This window comes from Molossus molossus, unplaced genomic scaffold (assembly GCF_014108415.1).
Source record: "Molossus molossus isolate mMolMol1 unplaced genomic scaffold, mMolMol1.p scaffold_m16_p_1, whole genome shotgun sequence".
Classification (NCBI taxonomy): Eukaryota; Metazoa; Chordata; class Mammalia; order Chiroptera; family Molossidae; genus Molossus; species Molossus molossus.
In genome coordinates, this window is record NW_023425344.1 from 138,537,384 (window position 1) to 138,564,949 (window position 27,566).

At 34.1% G+C, this 27,566-nt stretch overlaps 1 protein-coding gene and 1 non-coding gene across 3 annotated transcripts in view; both read right to left on the reverse strand.

Annotated features, from left to right (window-relative positions):
- Positions 1-27,566, reverse strand: part of MDGA2 (MAM domain containing glycosylphosphatidylinositol anchor 2) — a 925,908-nt gene that overhangs the window by 39,585 nt on the left and 858,757 nt on the right. For both annotated transcript variants that reach the window (XM_036269191.1, XM_036269200.1), the window contains 2 exons: positions 16,464-16,641; positions 11,711-11,731 (listed from right to left, as the gene is read on the reverse strand). In XM_036269191.1, coding sequence (XP_036125084.1) covers positions 11,711-11,731; positions 16,464-16,641 — 199 coding nt within the window. The remainder of the gene's footprint in view (positions 1-11,710; positions 11,732-16,463; positions 16,642-27,566) is intronic.
- LOC118621828 lies at positions 9,503-9,610 on the reverse strand. Its single transcript, XR_004957804.1, has one exon. It is a non-coding gene; the product is annotated as a U6 spliceosomal RNA (small nuclear RNA).

The window sequence follows — 27,566 nt, forward strand, 5'->3', positions numbered from 1 at the left end:
GACAGATATCTTTTAGGCACAATATGAAATTCCTTTAGTTGTTATTTTAGAGTCACAATAAAGAAAATGTTTGATTTTAAATGTTTACAGTTGCTTAATTACATATTATGTACACAAACAAAATGTCCAAAAACAAATGTAAAGATTGAGGATTTCAGCTTATAGGTCTTCTGCCATAACTTACTTGGATATTATTGAAAATTGTGTATAATAAATTATTTATTTATTTATTTATTTATTTGTTTAGCTTTTATCTTTAGATAGAGTGGGAGGGACTGAAGGAGGAAGAGAGAGAGAAACATTGACATGAGAGAGACACATTGAGTGGTTGCCACCCACATGACACCAACCAGGGCTGAGGCCAAACTGCACTTAAGGTATGTGCCCTTGGGAGGAACTGAACCCAGGACTCTCAGGTATACGGGCTGATGCTCTAATTGCTGAGCCAAACCAGCCAGGGCTATAATGAATTTTTATGAGACCATTTAAACATATCTTTAAAAAAAATCTTTCTACTGACATTTTTATTTATTTATTTATTTTAATACTTAAAAAATTTTTTTTTCCTTTATTGATTTTATAGAGAAAGAGGAAATGAGAGGGAGAGAGAGATAGAAACATCGATGAGAGAGAACATTGATTGGCCACCTCCTGCATGCCTCATACTGGGGATCAGGACCACAACCTGGGCAGGTGTCCTGACTGGGAATCAAACTGGCGGAGACGATGCTCAACCACTGAGCCACACCGGCTGGACTATTTGACATTTTTAGAGAGAGACATCAGTGTGAGAAAGAAACATCAATTGGTTGCCTCCTGCACGCCCCCTTCTGAGGATCAAGTTTGCAACCCAGGACTGTGCCTTGACTGGAAATCAAGCTGGGACCTCTCATTCCATAGGATGACACTCAATCCACTGAGCCACACCAGCCGGGCTAAACATATCTTTTCTGTAAATTAAGTTATTTAGGCCAGTTTTCAAAAGTGCTTGCCTTTAAAAAACAAACAAACAAATATTTGGAGTATATAAGTCTCTCATAGAAAAATTAAACTACAGTACAATTTATGAGAACATAAGTCTTGCCTATAATTTTATACAGGCCCAAACGTTAATAATATATATGACTTAACTTGATTACAATAAATTTGAATAAAACGTAAAAACAACAATAATTCACAATGGGCAAAAATACATAAGTCATCTCAATAGTTCACTGATTCTGTGGATAAATATCTTTATAGAGAAAAAGTTATTACTAGAAAGATTTTTTGAAAAGTCAAGTAAAATGGAAAAAAAAAATCCCACTATTTAGAACCATCATAATTGTATGATTATCCTGTCAATTTACATGAGGTAATTATAAAATATATGGAAAAGTCTATTCATGAAAATGTTTACTGGAACAAGGAACATCTTCATAGATAATGAAAATGCACTCATCTACAAAATCTAATCAAAAGTCAAGATAACTTGCCCTGGCTGGTTTGACTCAGTGGTAGAGCATCAGCCCATGGACCAATGACTCCCAGGTTGATTCCAGCCAAGGGCACATACTTTGGTTGCGGTTCATTCCCAGCTCTGGTCCGGGTCGTGCGGGAGGCAACCAATTGATGTGACCCTCTCACGTCAATGTTTCTCTCTCTCTCTTTACTTGAACATAAATAGAAAAATATCCTTGGGTGAGGATTTAAAAAACTAAAAGTCAAGATAAATGTTAAAATATTTCAAAAATAGGAAAATAATGAAGTCCAGGATTTTCACAAAAATATGGAAAATTAATTCTGTCTTGAAATTTTCACTAGTTTTCTAATTGCAACATGATTTTGGCAGATTTTCAGGGACTACATGGGAATAAATCAACACATTTAAACTATTGTCCATTGCATGGTACCTAAAACTGTGCTGTACTTCCCTGTATCATTTCTGATATGGTTAAGAAAGAATCAAAACTCAGGGACAAGCAGCCTGCTTCCCAGTAGTCCTCTAGCCCAATGGCCCTTTCTCCCCACCTACCGTTTTATTTATTTTATTTTTCAGCTTTACTAAGGTATAATTGACAAAGAAAAATAGTATATGTTTTAGGTATACAACTTAATGTTTTATATGAATGTACATTTTTAAAAGATTGCCGCAATTAAGTGAATTAATGTAACCATCACTTCACATATCACAGTACCACAGTTACCATAATCTTTTTGTTGTTCTTTTGTGGTGAGAATGCTTAAGATCTATCCTGTTGATAATTTTCAATTATACAATACAGTATTGTTAAGTGTAGTCACCATGCTGTACATTAAATCTCCAGAACTGACTCATAATTAAAAGTGTACACCTTGATCAAAATCTTCCTATTTCCCCTTCCCTCTTCCTGGCAACAACCATTCTATTCTCTGCATCTGAGTTTTATATCCCACATGAAGTGAGATCATGCAGTATGTGTCTTCTGTGTCTAGTTTATCTCACTTAGCATATAATAAACTAGATTTACCCATGTTGTTTCAAATGACAAGACAATCTTTTTGTTGTTGTTGTTAAAGCTGAATAATGTTCCCTTGTGTAATATATATACACACTGCATTTTCTTTATTCATTTACTCATCCATGGACATTTACATAGTTTTAATATCTTGGCTATTTTGAATACTGCTGCAATAACTTGGAATTACGGGTACCTCTTAAAGATTGAGATCTCAGCCCAGTTGGTGTGGCTCAATCGACTGAGAGATCTCGGTTCCATTCCCTGTTAAGGCACATGCTCCAGTTGTGGACTTGATCCCCAGTAGGGGGCATGCAGGAGGCAGCCAATAGATGTCTCTCTCCTACATTGGTATTTCTCACTCTCCCTCTGTCTCTAAAAAATGAATAAAAACATATTTTTTAAAAGATTGAAATTTCATTTCCTTTGGACTTATAACAGGAAGTGAGATTTGTTGGATCATATAGGAATGCTTTTTTAATAGTTGTAGGCACCTCCATACTATGTTCTCCAATGGCTATAAAAATTACATTCCTGCCAACAGTTTACAAGGTTAGTTGAAGAGACTGTCCTCTCCCCATTGTGTGCTCTTGGCATCCTTGTCAAAATCAGTTGACCATAAATTTATAGATTTATTTCTGGGATCTCTATTTATTCCATTGGTCTAAATACCAATTTTTATGCAAATACCATACTCCGTTGATTGCTATGGCTTTGTAATACATTTTAAAATCGGAACCTGTGATGCCTCCAGCTTTGTTCTTTTTACTCAAGATTGCATTGGCTATTTAGGATCTGTTGTGGTTCCATATGAGTTTTAAGATCATTTTGCTATTTCTGTAAAGAATACCATTGATATTTTTATAGAGATTGAATTGAATCTGTAGATCATTTTATGTAGTATGAACATTCTACCAATATTAATTCTTCCAGTCCATGAACAAAGGATGTCTTTCCATTTATTTGTGTTTTTAATTTCAACAATGTTTCAATTTCAGTGTACAAATCTTCCATTTCTTTGGCTAAGTTTATTACTGTTTTATTGTTTTTGTTGTTATTCTGATTGGAATTTTCTTATTTCATTTTTGATAGTTCATTGTTAGTGTATATAAAAGCCACTCTTTATTGCATTTTGATTTTGTATCATAGCCATGTTATATATTTGTATATTAGTACTAACTTTGAATTGATATCATAGAATTGGTAATTAAAGTAAATGCTCTTAAGATTTAAGTTGTTTCCTAGGGAGAGACAGGTTTTTATGCACATTATATAAATATATTTATATATGCATTTTAATAATATAAATATACTTATATATACATCTATATTGTTATGCATATTTAATTCATATGTATATACATATTAACTTGTACTCATAACCTCTAATATACAGCAAAAAAGTTGAAAAAATAATTTTCCCAAAGTTTTAAATTTTAACAGTTTTATAGACTGCAGAACCTAAATCAAACCACATACATTTTAAAAAACATTTAAAACCTCTTTACAGTACAAAATTCCAACTTTATTGGTGAGATATTTTAGAGGTCCCAGATCTCATTTCATTGTGATTTCATTTTTTATTTTTTTATTACCACTTTCCAGTCGTGGAGTGAAGCTCGGGTTTGGTCTGAGGGTGCCCTTCCTGACAAAATAAGCAGCGTGTTAAAAGGACAAAGAAGCATTGCCGGTGCCCATTGGAGCCTATAGAACATGGTTCTCTGGACAACTAACCATCTTTACTTTCAGTTAAGTTTTACATTCAAAAGATTAAATAAATAAATAAATAAATGGCCCTCATCTTTTAAATTTAACAAATGTGGTTTTTTGGGGGGTCTAATAAAGAACCAGACTGACAAAATTTTATAAAATTATATGTTTTGGAAGTGGATATTTCAGATAAATTTACTTAAGTACTATGTAAGTTAATAAAATTCAAAAGAGCATTTAGGATTAGTTTGATTTGTTGCCAATATATAAATTGTCATGTCACATTCATGATCATATTAAATATAATATATATTCCATTACCATCCTACAATTAATGTTTCCTATTACAATGTTACAGACACACTATAATTTAGCCAACATATATTACTAATACTTTTAAACTTTATTATCAAGACAATAATCCTTTTGGGGAGAAATACTGCTAAATGGTATTACAATAATTCATTACAAATAATTATAAATAACATATAAGAAGTAAGAATTAGCAGTATTTTCTTCATTTTAATAAGGAACAGAATAAAAACAGAAGTACTTAATATTTTTCATTCTATCTTTTTCTCATTTAGATGTTTTTTTCTGAACTGTTTAATTTTTACTTTCCCTTCAACTTTATTAAACAGTATCACTACTGGAAAGGTACGTTTTAAATAAAATGTGGAGAATACACAATAAGCATGTTGTAACTAACTAAAATATTATAACAAAATTATAATAACAGAAAACAAGTTTGCTAGGAACTGGGTGCAGGAGGATCAACCACAGAAAAATACAGGGACATTTAGGCGTGACGGAACTCTGTGGTGCTGGTTACATGACTATGAATTGGTCAACAGCTCGTAAATAAGTCTTAAACAGGGTTAATTTTACCATATGTAAATCATGCCTTGAAAATAAATGAAAAAATTTTACAAAATATTACAGCATTTAAGAAGATCTCAGGCAAAAGAAGTCTGAGGGAAGGAAAAATTAACTTTCCATAGCAAAAGTCTTAAATAAAACATTACATTATTTTACATGTTGGCCTATTTTCATCTCTTATTGAATAATGTCTAGCTAGTTTATTAAGAGCCTGAATCTATAATAAATGGCTTTGTTTGATAAAATATTTTTCTTATACGTGTTTAGGTCCTGAAGGCAATAGCAGGGTTAAATAAATCAATTAATAAGGAAAAAGATGATTGTCAATAACATAAAAATAATTATTCTTGATTACTTACAAGAATCATTATATAACATTACTAAAATCTTTATTCTAAACAACCTTATCTTCCATCATATTGATTATTCATTAAAATCCAAAAAGTACACAGCTAATGGAAATCTTTGATATAGAAAGTTATGCTGGAAATCATTTTAAAACTAAAAAATTCAATCCATTGTTTGACGACATGAAAAATGCTCACTGAGGAATAACACTGGTAACTGACCTAAAGGATCGAAGCTTACGAAGAAGTACTCAAATTGGAAATTGTCTTCAAGACACACTTCCGGCTTTTATAACTTTTGAACAGCACACTAAAGACACAATGAGCTATTTTTTGGTGTGTGTGTGTGGACAGTATTACAGGTATGTACCATTTTCTCCCTTTTTTCCCCCTCCACCCAATGCCTGCCCTACCCCAGGCCTTCCCCATACAATTGTCTGTGTCGTGGGTTATGCCTAGAGGCATATATGTTCTTTGGCTAATCTCTTCCAAAGTTTAGCCTATGTCTATTGGTCTTCTGTATGTCCTCTTTGGAGGACTGTCTATTGAGGTCCTTTGTCTGTTTTTTAATGGAATTGTTTATCTCCCTAGTAATAAGTTGTATGGTTTTTTTTTAATATTTTGGAAATTAACCCCTTATCAGATAATATCATTGGCAAATGTGTTCTCTCATACAGTAAATTCACTTTTTATTTTGTTGATGCTTTCTTTTGCTGTGCAGAAGATTTTTAGTTTGATGTACTAGCATTTGTTTATTTATTTTTTCCTCTGTTTCCCTTGCTCTAGGGCCTAGGCAATATATCAATGCAATTATTGCTGCTTGAGATATCTGAGATTTTCCTGCCTATGTTTTCTTCTAGGATTTTTATGGTTTCATAACTTACATTTGAGTCTATCATCCATTTTGAGTTTATTCTTGTGTGTGGTGTAAGTTGGTGGTCTAGTTTCATTTATTGCATGGGCCTGTCCAATTTTCCTAACACCATTTACTGAAGAGACTATCTTTACTCCATTGTATGCTCTAACCTCCTTTGTCAAATATTAATTGATCATACTAGCAGAGGTCAATTTCTGTGCTCTCTGTTCTATTCCATTGGCCGATATGCCTCCCCATGTGCCTGTACCAGGTTGTTTTGATTACAATGTCTTTGTAGTATTGTTTGACTTCAAGTATTGCAATCCCTCCAACTTTTTTCTTCTTTTCAAGATTGCTGTAGCTATTTGGGGTCTTTTTTGGTTCCATGTAAATTTTTGGATCATTTGCTTTATATCTGTGAAAAATGTCATTAATATTTTAATAGGGATTCCATTGAATCTGTACTTTGGATAGTATGGACATTTTATTGATGTTAATTCTTCCAATCTATGAACACTGCATATGCTTCCACTTGTTTGTATATTCCTCAATTTCCTTTTTCAATGTCCTATAGTTTTCTGAGTACAGGTCTTTTATTTCCTTGGTTACGTTTATTCCTAAGTATCTTAATTTTTTGTTGCAATGGTAAATGGTTTCTTTGTTGTTGTTTTTTTGTTTTTGTGTTTTGTTTTCTTTTTTAGTTTCTCTTTCTGAGAGTTCATTATTGTTGTATAAAAATACCATTGACTTCAGTATGTTCATTTTGTATCCTGATATTTTACCAAATTTATTTATTAAATCTAGCAGTTTTTTTGTGGAGACTTTAGTGTTTCTCCATGTACAATGTTATGTCATCAGTGAGTAATGAATTTTACTTCCTTCTTTTCAATTTAGATGCCCTTTATTTCTTCTTGTATGATCTTTGTGGCTAAACTTCTAGTACTATGTTGATTAAGAGTGGTGCAACCAGACATCCCTGTTTTGTTTCTGATCTTAAGAGAAATACTTTTAATTTTTGTGCATTGAGTATAGTGTTGGCTATAGGTTTGTCATATAAGCCTTCATTATGTTAAGGTATGATCCCTCTATTCTAAATTTGCTGAAAGTTTTTATCAAAAATGGATGATGGGTCCTGGCTACTTTGGCTCAACTGTAGAGCATTGGCCCATGAACCAATGAGTCATTGGATTGATTCTGGTCAAGGGCACTTACTTTTGTTGCAGTTCGTCCCAGATCCCGATCGGGGTTGTGTAGGAGGCAATCAGTTGATGTGTCCCTCTGATGTTGATGTTTCTCTCTCTCTCCCTTTCTCTCCCTCTCTCTCCTTCCCACTCTGAAGATACATTGAAAAATATCCTCAGGTGAGGATTAAAAAAAAATGGGTAATGGATTTTGTTGAATGATTTTTCTGCATCTATTGATACAATCATATAATTTTTATAAATTATTTTTTCTTTATTGATATATTAGAGAGAGAGGAAGGGAGAGGGAGAGAGAGTTAGAAACACTGATGACCAAGAACATTGATTGGCCACCTCCTGCATGTTCCCTACTGGGGATAAGGCCCACAACCTAGGCATGTGCCCTGACCGGAAATTGAACCAGCAACCTCTTAGTGCATGGGTTGATGCTCAACCACTGAGCAACACCGGCCGGGCTAATCATATAATTTTTACCTTTCATTTTTGTGTATGTGGTGGATCATATTTATTGATTTGAGTATATTGAACCATCCTTGTATCCCCAGAATAAATCCCACTTAGTCATGGTGTATGATGATCTTAATATATTGCTGGATCCGATTTGCTAACATTTTGTTCAGGATTTTAGCACCTATGTTCATATTAGGCTGTAGTTTTCTTTCTTGTAGCATCTTTATCTGGTTTTGGAATTAAGATAATGTTGGCTCCATTAAAAGAGCTTCAAAATCTTCCCTTGTCTTGAATTTTTGAAATAGTTTGAGGAGGATATGTGTTAATTCTTCTTTGAATATTTGTTAAAACTCACCTGTGAAGCCATCTGATCCAGGACTTTCATTTGCTGGGAGTTTTTATTTTTATTTTTATTTTTATTTTTGTTACTGCTTCAATTTTATTAGTTATTATTGGCTTATTCAGGTTTTTGGATTATTCCTGATTTAGTTTAGACAGATATTATGTTTTTAAGAATTTGTCCATTTTGCCAAAGTTGTACAGTTTGTTGGCATATAGTTGTTTAAATTATTTTATTACAATCCTTTTTATTTCTGTGACATTATTTGTTACATTGTCTCTTTCATTTCTGATTTTATTTATTTGGGTCCTTTCTCTTTTTTTCTTCTTACATCTTGGTAAAGGTTCATCGATATTGTTTATATTTCCAAAGAACCAGCTCTTTGTTTCATTGATCATTTGTATTGCTTATTTTTTTAGTCAGTATGTCATTTATTTTTGTTCTGATCTTTATTATTTCCTTTGTTCTACTTACTCTGGGCTTTCCTTGTTCTCTTTCTAATTCTTTTAGTTGTAGGGGTAGATGGTTTGTTTGAGCCTTTTCTTATATCTGGAGGTAGGTCTTTAAACGCTGTGAACTTCCCTCTTAGGACTGCTTTAGTTGTGTCCCATAGATTTTGTGTTGTTGTGTGTTTACTTTCATTTGTTCCCAGCCAGTTTTTGATTTTTGCCTTGATCTAATAGGTAACTTATTCTTTGTTTAGTACCAACCTATTTAGTTTCCATGTGTTTGAACGTTTTTAAGTTTTTTTTAAATTGTAGTGATTTCTAGCTTCATGTCATTGTGATCTGAGGAGATGCTTGGTATGCTTTCAATCTATTTGAATTTTTTAAAACTTATTTTGTGTCCTATCACATGGTCTATCTTTGAGAATGATCCATGATCCCTTGAGAAGAATGTGTATTCTGCCACTTTGGGATGGAATGTTCAGTAAATATCAATGAAATCCATTTGATCTAGTGTGTCATTTAAGGATGCTATTTCCTTACTGAATTTTTTGTCTGGAAGATCTATTCAGTGATGTCAGTGGGGTGCTAAAGTCCCCTACTATGACTATATTGATGTCATTCTTTCCTTCAAAGTCTTCCAAAGTTTTTAAAAAATATATTTAGGTGTTTCTATATTGGGTGTGTATATATTACACTGATTATATTTCTTATTGGATCAATCGTTTTAGTATTATGTTGTGTACTTCTTTGTCCCTTGTTATGATCCTTGTTTTGAAGTCTATTTTGTCAGATATGAGTATTACTACCCCATATTTTATTCACTTGCATCCTTGCACAGGGGCCATGCTAATCTCTTCTGTATCATTCCACTTTTAGTATATATGCTGCCAAAGTGAACACCAGACTTACTGAGTTTGCTCAATTATTATCTGAACATGATCATAATTTTAACAACAGACATGGCTTTCTTCACCTTCACCTAAAGGACCTCTATTCAGCTTTTAGACCCCAGCTCAAATATCATCTCTTCTGTAAAACTTTCTCATTTGCCGTAGAATTAATAATACTTGTTATTTTGTATTGAAGTAATCTGTTAGCAAACACTCCCTCTACTAGATATTTATATATGTATTTTGTTCAGTAGATAGAAGGTGTTCAAAAACATTTTTTTTCCTTGAATTAAAATACTTGTACACTTTATCCTGTATCTAGTTTCAATCTTTCCGTGACAACTCTTTTAAAACATTTCTGTGTAGTCAGAGAAATTACCTTTAAAACACTTATAATCAATATAGTAATTAACTAACAGTAGTACCATGGGAAGAACCCAGGGAGAATCTTTATGCGATTAATTCATTCTGAAACTGTTATGTATTTGTTCTCTTAACAAATGATAATTTCAATACCTGCTAAATATCAGATACTGTGATAGACACAAATATAGTAAGATATAAGGAGGGATTAGAAACAGATGTAGTTTTTAAGTATTTTATAATTTACTCATGGATTATCTTACCACATAAATGAAGATAAATTATTATGGAAAATAAAAAAGTAGGAATATTTAGTGGAGGAAAATGCATTCATACTAAACCATGTAATAAAAGTAAACCTAAAAGGAATGATAACAATATTCACAGTAAGAGTCATTTGCAATGACTAAATAAACTTTTATACATAAAATCAATATCTAAACAATATAGATCTATAAAAATGTTTAGTATTATAATTTCAATACAGAGAAGTATAGTTAAAGAGGATTTTTAATAAAAAAAATAGCAAGAACAGAAATTCCATAGTTTTGTCTTCTTACATAGTAAGTAAAAAATCATTGCAGAAAAAGAACTACAGTAAAATGAGAAAAATCTTGGACATTTTTTTCCCTATGTATAGCTAATGAAGAATTTTGGATGGATGGGATTAAGAGTGCATGGGGGTTCTTCATTCTTTTATTAGCCAAGAACAATATATTCCTAGACACAGAATAGGAAACAAAAAATAAATTCTTAATACTAATGTGAAATATTATGAATAGGATGGTTAGCAGATTAGCTTCTTTTTTCATAAAAGATTAGGATATAGAATAGTGATCCATGAAAAATCTTATTTTCCCCCAATTCTTAACTGAAGATAATGTTTTTATTGACTTTAGATAGAGAGAAGGGGGAGAGAAAAAGAATAACATCGATGTGAGAGAGAAACACTGACTGGTTGCCTCCTATTCGTGCCCAGCTGGGGATCAAACCCACAATCTAGGTATGTACACTGACCAGAAATTGAACTCTCAACCATTTGGTGTATGGGATAGTTTTCCTACCAACTGAACCACCTGGGTAGGGCTCCATAAAATAATCTTTTTTTCCCATTGATTTATTTTTATTTTTATTTTTTGAAAGGGAGGGAGGTGGAGAGAGAAACGTCGATCTTGAGAGACACATCAATTGGTTGCCTCCTGCACAGCCCTAGTCGGGGCCAGGGAAACCTGTAACCGAGGTACATGTCCTTGACTGGAATTAAACCCTCTACCCTTTGGTCCGAGGGCCAGTGGTCTAACTGCTGAGCCAAACTGGCCAAGGATACATGAAAAATCTTGATTAAATCATTCAAATACCAATTTTCTAAGTAACAATAGTCTTTTATGAGTGGAATTTAAAAATCAAAAAATGAAAATTAAAGAAAAATGATAACAATAAAAATGATATGCCATGACACAAAAGAAAAATATAATTTCACAGTCACATAAATAACAAATGTTAGCAGGTTGGGGTAAATGGCTTCATATTTAGAAAAATTTAGTAAAATCAATATCAATATTAAATAAATTGTCTTTATACCCATTGAAACTTAAAATTCACATTTAATGCCAGTTTCACTGTTTCTATGCCAGTCTATTTTAAACAAAAGAAGAACATTTGCTAAATATTATTTGTATGTGTATCCATTTTCCATTTTTCTTAATTGTAAAATACAGTACCATTTTTAAAGTAAAAATATACTTACTCAAATGAGGATTAACAGGAGCTACAAAAAAGCAAAAAATAATGTTAGCATGGTTTGAATGACTTTTATCAATAAAAGTCTAATCAGTGTCTCATAGTTCTTTATCAGAACTTGATGATCTTCCCCACTGTGACCATGGAGAATTATATCTGCAATCCATTTTGTTCTAGGGGATTGAACAGACCCTACTTTGGAGCTCAGTAATAACAGCCTGAAAGTACCCCAAAAATCAATGTTTAATAGCATGTGGAATTTGTTATTTTCCAAAAAATGTAGTTGTTGACCTTTTGTATCTTAATTAGTGCGAAGCAAAACCCAGACATCAAAACTGAGGCTGACACTAGGCTGACATATAATCTAGATGTTTTCATAATAAAGCAATTATCCAGCAAAGATTATACCTTAGTTTTTTGTCTATGTACTTCTGGTGAAAATAACAATGGTATATATGAAAATAAACAATCCTCATATCATATTCTATATGTGTCCTAAAACAAATAGCCACTTCAGTGCTTCTTGGTTTAATTACATTAACACACACACACACACACACACACTCACTCACAGAATTTTCAAATGAAAAGAAACACATTTGTGTTTTTGTGCACCAGAAGAAATATTTATCTGAAAAAACTAACTGTGTTTGCAAAACAAGTGCCAACTGATTTCTTTAAAAAATATATATTTTATTGATTATTAGAGAGTAAGGGAGAGAAACATCGATGGGAGAGAGAAACATGGATTGGCTGCTTCCTGTGCTCCCCCTACTGGGGATTGAGCCCACAACCTGAACATGTGCCCTGACCTGGAATTGGACCAGCAGCCTTTCAGGTGCATAGAACAATGCCCAACCAACTGAGCCACACCAGCCAGGGTGCCAACTGATTTCTACTTGAAGAGGAATAAACACTGTACATTTTACTGAAACAACAACAAAATTATATCTAACCTAACAGTCAAAATGTTATCTGTACATATTGATTAATCATTTACCATTTGAAAAAAAATTCCATTCTGGATGAAGAAAAGCATTATTGTAGTCTCCCAAGATTACAATGGGCAGTTATTCTAACCTGCAGAAGTTTATATACTGTGTTGTTAATTTCTAATGTTTGTTATTGACCACTTATGTTAAACTTGGATATTACTAGTTAAGGATTAAAGTCAATAATTTCATACACATGCACAAACATGCTTATGTATAATTCTTGCATTAGTACACTGAGATCAATTTTAACAAAGTGGGTTTCTCAGTTACTTAATTTTGTTATTTCCACATTCAGAAGACAAACCATTCCCATTACTTTAGTTGTTTTTCTTATTCTGTATTCCCCATTTAAAATTATGAAAGGAATAACATGGAGAAGGGACTATACATTTATTAGCTCCACTGACATGGAGAAAAATAATGCTTTTTTTGCAAAATATCAATATATTTTAATTTACAATTAATTTTAAAAATTTTAATTATTTCATAATTAATAAAATATAAAATTGTTTATGTATTATCTTTCTCAGAATTAAGCATTCTTGCCTGGCCAGTGTGGCTCAGTGGTTGAGCATCGACCCATGCACCAAGAGGTCGCCGGTTCAATTCCCAGTCAGGGCATGTACCCAGGTTGTGGGCCTGGCCCCTAGTCAGGGGGCATGCAGGAGGCCGCCAATTGATATTTTCTCTCAAAAATGTTTCTATCTCTCTCTCCTTACCTCTCTAAAATTTAATTAAAAAAAACTTTTTTTTTAAAGAAGTGAGCATTCTTGAATTATAATTTAATTCTAAGAAGTAGTTTGCAGCTACAGGCAACCTCTGACCAGTCAAATTTTGTATTATTTTTTAATTAAAGTTTACTGTCAATATTATTTTGTAGGGTTTAAGCTGTACAGCATAATGGTTAGACAATCATATACTTTACAAAGTATTCCTTCCAATATTTCCAGTACCCATCTGGCACTGTACATAGTATTGTAATATTATTGACTATATTCCCTATGGTGTACTTCACATCCCTGTGACTATTTTGTAACTACCAGTTTGTGCTTCTCAATCCCTTCACGTTTTTTACCCAGTACTCCAACTTTCCCCCTCTCTGGCAGCCACCATTCTGATCTCTGTGTCTATGAGTGACCAGGTTGAATTTCAATGGAGTCTCCTATGATATTTTTAGTCATCCAATTCACTATAAATAGTACTATTGCCCTTAAGAAAATCTACCATTCTAAATTCTGAATATTGCAATGAGTTTGTTTCTTCTTTCAATGGAACTTACATGTCTAATTCTATACATGTCTATATACTAAAGTATACTTTACCCTAATCTATATTATATAAAATTACTAAATTTTTATGTAAATGTTTACAATTTTATTAAGTATATAAAGATAATTAAATAAAATTGAAACAACATAATATTTATTTTCAAGATTTATTGCTCATTTTAGTTTGTTGCCTTATATTTTTCAATAAGAACTACTGAGTTCAGGAAGAATTTTTTCTATATCTCTTTAAGAAAAGTCATAATAATTTCGGAACTTTGTAAAGACGCATAGATACGCTGTCACTGAGTGAAGAGCCCTAGTTCTATCAGCATTTATCATTTCATAATTGTTTAACTTTATAAGACACTGAAACTTTCTGGGTCTAACATCTTCATCTTTATAAATAAATATTAATGTATAGTTTCTAATACCCCTCCGTATTAAACAGTCCAGAGTTTTATATCTTAGGGGCAAGTAAAATAAACATTAAATAAGAGAAGATATTGATCACCACGTATTTGGCCCCTTTACCCTTTTCTACCCCTACACCCTCTTTGGGTGGTGGGCATACAATGCAACATACAGACCATGTAACATACAAGTGTATACTTTAAACCTATATAATCTTATTCACCAATATTACCCCAATAAATTTAATTAAAAAATCAAAGAAAAGATGATAATTCATATTTTACAGAACATTTAAAATTAAAACTTTAGAAAATATATTGGGATTCTATCTAGTTGCCTGTCCAATGGAATCATGGAGGTGATTAAAGAACAACAATTTTTATTCTGCATAATGTTTATATCATTAACACAAAAGGTGTATTTTTAAAGAACCACATCAAAAAATAAAAAGATATGCAGTGATTCTAATGTTTTTACATTTCTTAATCTTTTCTGAATATCCCACTCTATATTACTCAGGGTGGGACAAAAGTAGGTTTATAGTGTGAGCATGGGAAACACAGAGTTTATTCTTGTATTCTTATTTATTATTATTGTATTACTTTCCATATGAACAACTGTAAACCTACTTTTGCCCCATCCTGTATATCTTAATCTTTCAATGAAAATTGAACACCATACCCAATATCCTCTGACTATTGAGAAAAGAGTGAAGAAAAAAGAGTGGTTTAATATGAACACAAGCTTAATGAGTTAATAATTTCACTTTATTGTTTATTTTTGACAATATTCATTCTTTCTTAAGTAGGAAAAATATGCTTAATGTTAAACAGAATGGAGACCTTCAACTGCAAAAAAAAAAAAAAAAACCCACAAAAACCTAAAAACATTGTATTATCTTTTTAAGTCAAACCCTGATAATGACAAAAAAGAATAATATTCAACTGGATTAATGAATGAAATATGAAATATATTGCTTCTGATTCACTCAAACTTGAAAATGCTTTGACAGTTCTGGAGCTAGTCATTGCTATTGTTTATACTTTTTAGATAAAGTTTATTATCAACTTTTTAAAAAAGTAGGATGTGTAAATAGTAAAGAAATATTAAATGTATATAGTTTATAAAGACACGCTATCGCATACAGACACATGAACATTTAGGTATTTTTAACATTAACAATCTAAATAAAAGAAAATAACGACCAAAAAAGTTCTACTAAGATGTTCTTCAGCAATAGGTGAATGGATGAAGAAACTACACCTCTATATAATACAACATTAAACAAGAAAATGAAGTAAGTAGTGAAGCCACAAACAATGTGGAGAAACTTAAATAAGTATTGCTCAGTGAAATAAACCAGTTTGAAAAGGCTACATGTCGTATGATTCCAACATTTTGGAAAAGACAAAACAGCAGACAATAAAAAATGAGATCAGTGGTTGTGCAGGTTGGAGGAAGAAGGGAGTGACCAACAGATGGAGCAGAGGGAACTTTTAGAGGAATGAGTCTTTCTGTGTAGCTGTAATGGTGATAAATAGCATTACACACTTGTCAAAATCCTTACAACTATAAACACAAATAGCAAACTTTAATGTAAATTATTTACTTTAATAATATTTGTTATCAATCTGTAACAATAGTTGCCTCTAACATTAGATGTTAATAATATGAAACACTGTGTCAGGGAGAGGGCATGTAAGAACTCTCTGTTCTTTCTTCTCTACTTTGTGTAAACCTAAAAGTTATTTAATGATATAAATTTTAAGTCATCCTAAAGTTGAATAAAATAAAATGCAGAGAAATATTGAAACATAACAAATATTGAAACAAACATAATTGCTGACATTATTAGAAAGGTTTAATGTTAACTAAAGCATTATTCCATATATATGTACATATATAATCAATTATTACCATTTATGATGATTAAGTTTTGTGGGGTTTTTTTGGTCACTTGGCTGACGACCCAGTCAATCAATATGCTAAATTTAAGTTTGTGTCTAAATTCGGTAGATAGTTGCAAGCTACATTTTACAGTCAGACTAATACAAAAATAAACACTTTAAAATAAAAGGCTACTTACCACTGTACTTGATGACACGAATTGTTGAATCTCCTTCGCCAAATTTGGTGAGAGGTGTTAGTCGGACTTCATAAGCCTCTGGTTTAATTAGCTCAGTCAAATTATATGTAATTAACTCTCCCTTTTGAATATTTCCATTTATTTTAATCTCCTGTTCCCACCAACGCTGTTGTCCAGCCTGAAATCAGAATAATTATGCAATAACATCCCCAGTATTTTATTCAGAGGTGATATTTTTATTGTAACCAAATGGGGGGAAAAGTATTCTGAATTTTTTTTTTTGATAAAATAGTATTAATATTATAAATACATTTTATTAAAGTTCAAGTTTCTATAATAAGCAACAAAGTTTGCAGATAATTACCAAATTATCATAGAATAGCCTGGCATAAAAACAGATATAAGATGTCATCTAGTATTAAGTGTCAGAGAGATATAAAACAATAGTCTATTGAAGTCTCAATCTAGAGACTTGGAGGGATACTTCTTACTTAACATATTTATAGTCAACTGATCTTTGACAAAGGCAATACAATGGAGCAAAGACAGTCTTTTCAGCAATTGTGCTAGAACACTGGGAAACCACATGCAAAATACTGAGTCTAGACACAGACATTACACACTTCACAACATTTAACTCAAAATGAATCACAGACCTACGAGGAAAACACTAAACTACAAAACTCCTGGAAGATAACACAGGAGACAACCTAGAAGACCTTGGGCTTGGCAGTGGCTTTTAGATACAACACCAAAAGCACAATCTATGAAAGAAATAATTGATGAATTGGACTTCTTTAATTTAAAAATTTTAATCTACCAAAGACATGATCATAATTATCATGAGAACAAAAGACAAGCCACATACTGGGAGAATATATTTGCAAAAGATATACCAATAAAAAACTGTTATCTAAAATATATGAAGACCTCTTACAATTCAACAATTAGAAGAGAAACACAACTATCACATGATCTCACTTATCTGGAGAACCTAATGAACAAAATAAACTGATGAACAAAATAGATCCAGGGATATGGAAGCATGGAACAGACTGATCAATCGCAGAGGGAAAGGAGAAGGAGTGTGGTGGAAAGAGATTAACTAAAGAATTTATGTGCATATGTGCATAAACCATGGTCACAGACAACAGTGCAGTGAAGGCCTGAGTGGAGGGTGGGAGTGGAGTGGAAGGGGTCAATAGAGGGAAAAGGGGGAGACATCTGTGATAATTTCAACAATGAAGATAAATTAAAAGAAGCTATAACCATTTAAACAATGGGCCACAGATTTTAACAAAAAGATGTTTCCCATTATATGCCATCAGAGAAATGCAAATTAAAACAAAATTGAATTACCATTACACACCTATTAAAATACTCAAAATCCAGAACAGGGACAACGCCAAATGCTGGTAAGTATGTAGGCAACTAGGATTTCTTATTCACTGCTGGCGGGAATGTAAAAGAGTACAGCCATTTTGGGATAGTTTGGTGGTTTTTATTTTACAAAACTAAATGTGTTCTTTCTGTATGACCCAGCAATTTTGCTCTTTGGTATTTACCCAAAGGAGCTGAAAACTTATGTACACACAAAAATCTGCACATGGACATTTATAACAGCTTTATTTATAATTGCCAAAACTTGGAAGCAACCAAGATGTCCTTCAGCAAGTAAGTGGATAAATAGTGTTACAATCAGACAATGGGATATTATTTAGTGCTAATAAGAAGTGAGCTATTAAGCCATGAAAAGACAGGGAGGAAATTTAAATGCATAGTAATATGCAAAATAAACTAATCTGAAAAGGCTACATACTCTATAATTCCAGTTGTATGACATTCAATAAAAGACAAAAGTATGGAGACAATAAAAAAGATTAGTGGTTACCAGGAGTTAGGGGAGAGGGAAGAATGAATAATCTGAGTCCAGAGGATTTTTAGGACAATGAAACTACTCTGTATGATGATATATGGTGGATACGTGCAACTATAAATTTGCCCAAACCCATAGAACGTAAAATACCAAGAGTGACCGTTAATATAAATTATGGACTTTGGCTGATAATGATGGGTTAATGCAGGTTCATAAGTTGTAACAAATATACCATTCTGGTAGAGGATGTTGATATTTGGGAAGGCTATGCATGTGTTAGGGTAGGAGGTATATGGGAAATCGTTGTACATTTTATTCAATTATTGTTATGAACCTAAAACTACTCTAAAATAATAGTCTAAAAATATTCTGTTGTAACACTTTTATAAATTCTTGTTCTTTGCATACATTTTCAGTTTCTTTTATTTATGTAACTATTATAAGTATATTTCAGTTTCTTTTATTTATGCAACTATTATAAGTATAGTTGCCTTGTAATGTATATCTGATCTTTGTCCATCTGATATCTACAGCATCAGCATAAACTGGTAGCGTAAGCCTCACATTAGCATTGGGTCACCTTGCTTCCCAAGTCCCACAGGGGTGTTGCAGAAGTAGCCAGTAGATTTTACACATGACTTGGGTTTGTATCACATCTGAGAAGTCCTGAGCTTAAGAAAGCTTAGCGTTTTATAATTGATTGGAACCAAACCTGGTCAGACATTATCTAAGAGGAAGACATCATATTTATTATACTGGACATTAAACAGATTTTCCTTGTGATCCAGAGGGAGATACTATGTCTATAGTCTAAGGATGTTTGCTGTGCAAATGAACTTGAAAAGACAGGCTGGAATAAAAAGACAGTATTTCTGCACAATGATATGCAAAAAAATCAAGAGAGCCACAGAAAACTGTCTTTTAAAATTATAGTCTTGATGAGTATGTAAAGTGGTATAAGGTTGGAAAGAAATTTGGCAATAAAAACAATATTACAATGAGAACAGATAAACTTTTGTATACAAGAAAGCAGAAATACTCATGCATAGAAAACAGAAAATAATCTAAACACCAATAAGAGGTAGAATAATCGAATTGTAGACTCTTCATAAAATGTAATACAAAATACAGCATGAAAAGTGACCCCAAGATACACACATCATCAAGGGTACATTTTACAGAAGAAATACTGACCTAACTTAGTATTGAGGCAGGAATATTGTAAAATTGAAGTTTAAAGAATGCATTTTGAAGAGGGCTATACCTTTTTTTGTATATGTGTATAAAGAAATACAGAAAATATAAATACTAAGTTCAAAATACTGGTCACATGGGTTAGGAGAGCATCAAGATGAGAAGATGGAATTGTGAGGCATAAAGAAAGGACTTTATGCTCTCTGGTGTCGCAGGTGAAGTGCTGCCAATCATGATAATGTTTCTCTCTCATAACAATGCCTCTCTCTCTCTCTCTCTCTCTCTCTCTCTCTCTCTCCCTCTCTCTCTCTCTCAGCATATTCTCAGGTGAGCATTAAACAAAATTTAAGATTAATAGTTGTACACATATTATGAGTATATTATTTCTGTGTATGCCTGTAATATCTGTTTGTTTTTCAGGCTATTGTAGAATTAGAGATGGGCAGTTGTGGGTTTAGTTAAATACTTGCTTCTTGAATTCTAAGACAGTGCTGCCTTGCATAACTGTACATCTATACCTGTGGTACTCCTCATTCTCTTATAGAACTGCTTTTTCTTTTCCTGAGTACTACATGTGGATGGTCTTCTGGACTTTACATGTGATGTTTCTGATACTCTATTAGTGGTTCTCACATTTAGGCATGCATTAGAGTCATGGGGCGAATTCCATGTCTTAACCATCAGCATTTCTGCATTAAAGAGGTCTAGAAACAAGTTTTCAATTTATTTAAATATATAATTTTAAAAACTCATCTTCTCCTCTACAGATGATCCAGGGGCTACGTTTGGCAGGGCGTAGCTTAGTCTTGCTGCACCTAACTCCCCATTAATACCGATGGCTTCTAACACCTCAATATTGACTATGCCTTAACTTATATCTTCAGGTCAGAGAGTTAACACAAGAAAAACCCACTCCATAAATAAGTCCTTACAATGTGCCAGCATGTAATTGTATTATATTTATTATTATAAATAATCTTCTATGACTCCTAGTAGGTAGACACTAATACTAGCCCTATTTTGTAAATGAAGAAACTGAAGCAGAGGGAAGTTAATGTAACTCCAACTCAGCCAGCAATAACGGCACACAATCACTGAATTAAAGTACACTGCTAAAATGAACATACATCCAAGCAAACGGAAAGCAAAAAAAAGCTGGGGTAGCAATACTCATATCTGATAAAATAGAGTTCAAAATGAAGGCCATAACTAGAGACAAAGAAAGCCACTACATAATATTGTGAGGATCTATCCAACAGGATGATATAACCTTGATAAACATATATGCACTCAATATAGGAGCAACAACATATATTAAAAATCTTCTGGAAGACTTCAAAGGAGAAATCGATAGCAATACAATCATAGCACTGGAGTTCAACACCCCACTGATATCACTGGATACATCATCTAGACAAAAAATTAGCAAGGAAACAGAGACTCTAAATGAAGCACTAGACCAAATGGATTTAATAGATACCTACAGAGAATTACACCCCGAAACTACAGAATTCACATTCTTCTCAAGTGCACATGGGACATTCTCAAAGACAGACCACATGATAGGACACAATCTAAATATCTACAAGTTCAAGAAGATTGAAATCATATCAAGCATCTTCTCAGATCACAATGTCATGAAACTAGAAACCAATGGTACCAAGAACATGCAAAGACATTTGAACACATGGAGGCTAAATAGCATGTTATTAAACATTTAATGGGTTACTGAGGATATCAAGGAAGAAATGAAAAACTTCCTGGAAACCAATGAAAACGAACACACAACAACACAAAATCTATGGGATGCAGAAAATGCAGTTCTGAGAAGGAAGTTCATAGCACCACAGGCCTACCTCAAGAAACAAGACAAATTTCTAATTGACTGTCTAACCTCAAAACTTAAAGAATTTGAAAGCAAACAAAAAGAAAACCCCAGAGCAAGTAGAAGGAAGGATATAGTAAAGATCAGAGCAGAAATAAATGACATAGAGACCAGAATACAATTCAAAGGATCGATGAAACAAAGAACTGGTTTTTCGAAAAGATAAACAAGATTGATGGAACCTTAGCTAGACTCACCAAGAAACAAAGAGAGAGAACCCAAATACACAAAATCAGAAATGAAAAAGGAGAAGTACAACCGACACCACAGAAATACACAAGATTATTAACAGTTACTATGAACAACTATATGGCAACAAATTCGACAATCTAAGTGAAATGGACAAATTTCTAGAAACACACAGTCACCCAAAAATGAGCAGGGAAGAGATAGAAAACTTGAACAGACCAATAACAACTAAGGAAATTGAAGAGGTAATCAAGACTCTCCCAGCAAACAAAAGCCCAGGCCCAGATGGCTTCACAGGGGAGTTTTACGAACATTCAAAGAAGAACTAACACCCATTCTCCTCAAACGATTTCAAAAAATTCAAGAGGAAGAGAACTTCCAAACTCGTTCTATGAGAGAGCATAATTCTAATTCCAAAACCAGAAAAAGACAATACAAAGAAAAAAAAAAACCTACAGGCCAATATCCCTGATGAACATAGACACAAAAATCCTGAACAAAGTACTAGCAAATTGAATAGAGCAATACATCAAAAAAATTATTCACCATGACCAAGTGGGATTCATTCCAGGAATGTAAGGCGAGAACAATATTTGCAAATCAATAAATGTGATGCACCACATAAACAAAATGAAGAATAAAAACCACATGATCATATCAATAGATGCTGAAAAAGCATTCGACAACATCCAGCATACATTTCTGATAAAAACGCTTAGCAATGTGGGAATAGAGGGACCATATCTCAACATAATAAAGGCCATATATGAAAGACCTACAGCCAACATCATACTCAATGGACAGAAACTAAAAACATTTCCCTTAAGAACAGGAACAAGATAGGGATGTCCACTTTCGCCACCCTTATTTAACATAGTACTGGAAGTCTTAGCACAGCAATCAAACATGAAGAAAAAATAAAAGGGATCCAAATTGGAAAGGAGGAAGTGAAACTGTCATTATTTGCAGATGACATGATATTGTACATAGAAAACCCTAAAGACTCCATCAAAAGTCTACTAGAATTAATAAATGAATTTGGCAAAATAGGAGGATACAAAATTAACGTCAAGAAATCGACGGCATTCGTATACACCAATGATAAACTCACTGAAAGAGAAACTGAAAAAGCAATCCCAATTACCATCGTGGCAAAAAAATTAAGATACCTAGGAATAAACTTAATCAAAGAAGTAAAGGACCTATTTGCAGAAAACTACAGGTCATTGAAAAAACAAATAGAGGAAGATATAAAAAAGTGGAACCACATACTTGATTCATGAATTGGAAGAATTAACATCATTAAAATGTCCACACTACCCAAAGCAATCTATAGATTCAATGCAATCCCCATCAAAATACCAACAACATATTTCACAGAACTAGAACAAATACTTCAAAAGTTCATATGGAACCAAAAAAGTCCCCGAATAGCCACAGCACTTTTGAAAAAGAAGGACAAAGTAGGTGGGATCACAATACCAGATATCAAGTTATACTACAAAGCCACTGTAATCAAAACAGCCTGGTACTGACACAAGAGCAGGCATATAGACCAGTGGAACAGAACAGAGAACCCAGAAATAGACCCAAGGCAATATGCTCAACTAATATTTGACAAAGGTGGCAAGAGCATACAGTGGAGTAAAGACAGCTTCTTTAATAAATGGTGTTGGGAAAATTGGACAGCCACATGCAAAAAAATGAAACTAGGCCATCAACTTACACCATACACAAAAATAATCTCAAAAAGGATAAAAGACTTAAATGTGACCCGTGAATCCATAAACATTCTAGAAGAAAATGTAGGCATCAAAATTTTGGACATCATACGCAGCAGAAATTTTACTGATACATCACCTAAGGCAACAGAAACAAAGGAAAAAATGAACACATGGGATTACATCAAACTCTAAAGCTTCTGCACAACAAAAGAAACAATCATCCAAATGGAAAGGCAACCCACTGCATGGGAGAACATCATTGCCAATGATACATCAGATAAGGGGTTATTTTCCAAAATATATAGAGTGCTCATAGAACTCCACAAAAGGAAGACAAAGAACCCAATTAAAAAATGGGCAGAGGAGCTGAAGAGACACCTCTCCAAGCAGGACATACAAATGACTAAGAGACATATGAAGAAATGCTCAACATCACTAATCATCAGAGAGATGCAAATTCAAACAACAATGAAGTGTCACCTCACACCTGTCAGAATGGCCGCCATCAACAAATCATCAAACAACAAGTGTTGGCGAGGGTGTGGAGAAAAGGGGACTCTAGTACCCTGCTGGTGGGAATGCAGACTGGTGCAGCCACTATGGAAAACAATATGGTGTTACCTCAAAAAATTAAAAATTGAACTTCCATTTGACCCAGTGATCCCACTTCTAGGAATATACCCTAAGAAGCCTGAAACACCAATCAGGAAGAATATATGTACCCCCATGTTTGTAGCAGCACTATTTACAATAGCTAAGATCTGGAAACAGTCCAAGTGTCCATCAGTAGATGAATGGATAAAAGAGCAGTTGTTTATATACAATCTCTTATCCTTTGAGACGACATGGAAGGACCTGTAAAGTATTATCCTAAGAGAAACAAGGCAAGCAGAAAAAGACAAATACCACATGATCTCAGTTATATACGAAATATAATGATCATAACAGTCTGAAGAATGGAGTAGTCCCAGAGAAGTGGAAGTAGGGTACACACTGACAATCCCCAGAAAAGGGGTGGTGGTGGGGGTGGGAAGAGATAAACCACAGAACTTATACGCATGTATGCATAACCAATGGACATGGATATTAAAGCCGGGGTCAGGGCAGTGGGGATGGGGAGGAGGGTGCAATGGGGTAAAAAAGGAGAAACATCTGTAACAAAAATAAAATTAAAAATAAATAAAAATAAACATACATCCTAATTGACAGAAAGTATTTGACTCATGCATAGTTGATGCTAGATACTACAAAGTTGCTATTAGTTTTTGAGGCTTTTTCACAAAATAATATAAATGACAGTTTCTTTCACTGTTTTTATATTTTAGATGTTTAAATTAGATGTATGAACTAAAGGCAAAGTACTGTTATTTCAAAAGATACATGAAAGTAGTTTAAACTCACAAAAACATATGCAGAATAATTTGACATTTTACTACTACCTAAAGGTACACAGATTTAATCAAGGTGTATTTTTCTGAATGTTAATATAAGTTTAAAGCCTCTCAATATTTGTAGTACATCCTAAGGGGAGACTCTGGGTATTCTGCTGTTATAATGAGTTGCTTTACTTGAGTAATTTTAGTTGGCAGATACGTTGATATCATTACACTGATTGCAAACTATGACGTACATAACTTCACATGTGTATTATCAAAGCAAAATTTGATTCCAAGTCTTTCATTTAAAGCTTTAATAAAAGCATATACTTCAGCAGTTAAGGAATAAGCAATTAAATACTTCATACTTTATCCCAGTGAGCTGTGCAACTGTAAAAATGCAAGAACTAGACTTCCGGTCAAGATGGCGGCGTAGGTAACCGCGGTATCGCGTCCTCCCACAACCACATCAAAGTTACAACTAAACTACAGAACAACCATAATTCAAAACCGCCTGAAATCAAGCTGAATAGAAGTCGTACAACTAAGGAACTAAGGGGAAAAAAAAGCAGCTACATCCAGACCGGTAGGAGGGGCGGCGGTGCAGCGGCGAGACGGGCTGGTCCCACACCCAAGCCTGGCGGATAAAAATCAGGAGGATCCCGCGGCTGGGAAGGTCCTTCCTGAGGACTGAGGGGTCCCCGTCCCACACCAGGTGTCCCGCTCAGGGTTCCAGTGCCAGGAAGAGAAGTCCCCATAACTTCTGGCTGGAAAAACCAGCGGAAACTGAGGCTCAGGGAAGCTGAAGCGGCTGGAGCCCCAGGCGGCTCCTTAAAGGGCCCGCGCACGGGCTTATCGGACTCTCTCCCTCTAAGCTTGGAGGGGAGGCAGCTTGAGGGGCACCAGAGACACACAGGGAAGAACTGAGCTGTTTGGCACTGGAGCAAGGGCTGGAGAGGGGGCTTTCTCCAGGACAAACGTGCTGTCAGAGGCCTTTGTTCCTTTGGTGAGCCCTTCCCGGGGGCGGCAGACAGAAGCCATATCTGGGACTCCAGCAACCTGGCTCACACTGGGAGCCCCGCCCTGCTGACTCCCTGAGGCCCCGCCCCACCCAACTTTCAAGCTGTTGCCACTTGCTTAACCATAGGATTGGCCGGTCTTGGATCCTGCTTCAGGTTTTTCCTAAATTCTTTCAAAGGAGCAGCACTGGGTCTCAGCGAGCCCCATACCTCTCATTAAGTAATACACAGAAACAATCACAGGGAGGCAGCCAAAATGAGGATACAAAGAAACAGGTCCCAAATGAAAGAACAGAACAAAACCCCAATAAAAGAACTAAGCGAAAGGGAGATAAGCAACCTAACAGATACTGAGTTCAAAATACTGCTTATAAGGATGCTCAATGAACTTAGTGAGAACCTCAGTGAACTTAGGGAGGGCCTCAAGAGCATAAAAAAGTACCAGTTAGAAATCATGGATACACAGTTAGAATTAAAGGAGGCATTAACTGAAATAAAGAATAATTTACACAGCTTCAATAATAGAGTATGTAGATCCAAGGAGCAAACCATCGATTTGGAATATAAGGAAGCAAAAAATCCCCAATCAGAAGAGCAAAAAGAAAAAAGAATCCCAAAAAATGAGGATAGAGTAAGGAGCCTCTGGGATAACTTCAAGCGTGCCAACATTCGCATCTTGGGGGTGCCCGAAGGAGAAGAGAGAGAACAAGAAATCGAAAACCTGTTTGAAACAATAATGGCAGAAAACTTTCCTAACTTGGTGAAAGAAACAGACATACAAGTCCAGGAAGCACAGAGAGTCCCAAACAAGATGAACCCCAAGAGGCCCACACCAAGACACATCATCATCAAAATGCAAAAGGTTCAAGACAAAGAGCGAATATTAAAAGCAGCAAGAGAAAGGCAGCTAGTTACCTACAAGGGAGTACCCATTAGGCTGTCAGCTGATTTCTCAAAAGAAACTTTGCAGGCCAGAAGGGAGTGGCAAGAAATATTCAGAGTGATGAAAACCAAGAACCTACAACCAAAATTACTCTATCCTGCAAAGCTGTCATTTAGAATCGATGGACATACAAAAACTTTCCCAGACAAGAAAAAGTTAAAGGAGTTCATCACCACCAAACCGTTATTATATGAAATGATGAAGGGTCTTTTTGAAGAAAAAGATAAAATGTATGAACAAACAAAATGGCAATGAATACATATCTATCAACAATGGAATCTACAAACAAAATGAACAGGAAGAACAGAAACATTCTCATAGATACAGAGAACATTTTATTGGTTGCCAGTTGGGAAGGGGGTTGGGGGAATGGGTGAAAAAGGTGAAGGGATTAAGAAGCACAAACTCATTGCTAGACTGACAAACCTCAAAGGGAAAGGGGTTGGGGGGGGTGGGAAGAAATAAACCAAAGAACTTATATGCATAACCAATGGACACAGACAATAGTGTGGGAAAAGGTGGGAGGGGGGCGGGAGTGGGGAGGAGGGGGTCAATGGGGGAAAAATGTGGAACATCTGTAATACATTTTACATCCAACAATAAAGATTTGGGAAAAAAAAAAAAGATACATAAAAAAATAAATAAATAAATAAAAATGCAAGAACTAAATGCAATGTTTGCATGTACACAAAGAACATGCAATATTAGTCTCCTGTTTAAAGGTCATAGCATAAAACCCTCAGAGAACATAGGCGCGAAACCGTAACTGGAAATCACAGTTCCAGATCATACACACTAGCGTGTAGATTTGAAAGTAATGTGTTGAACATTTTTTATCATTTCTATTTAAAAATTGTTTTTCATTTAATGTTTCTTTCCCTAGGTGATATATTCCTT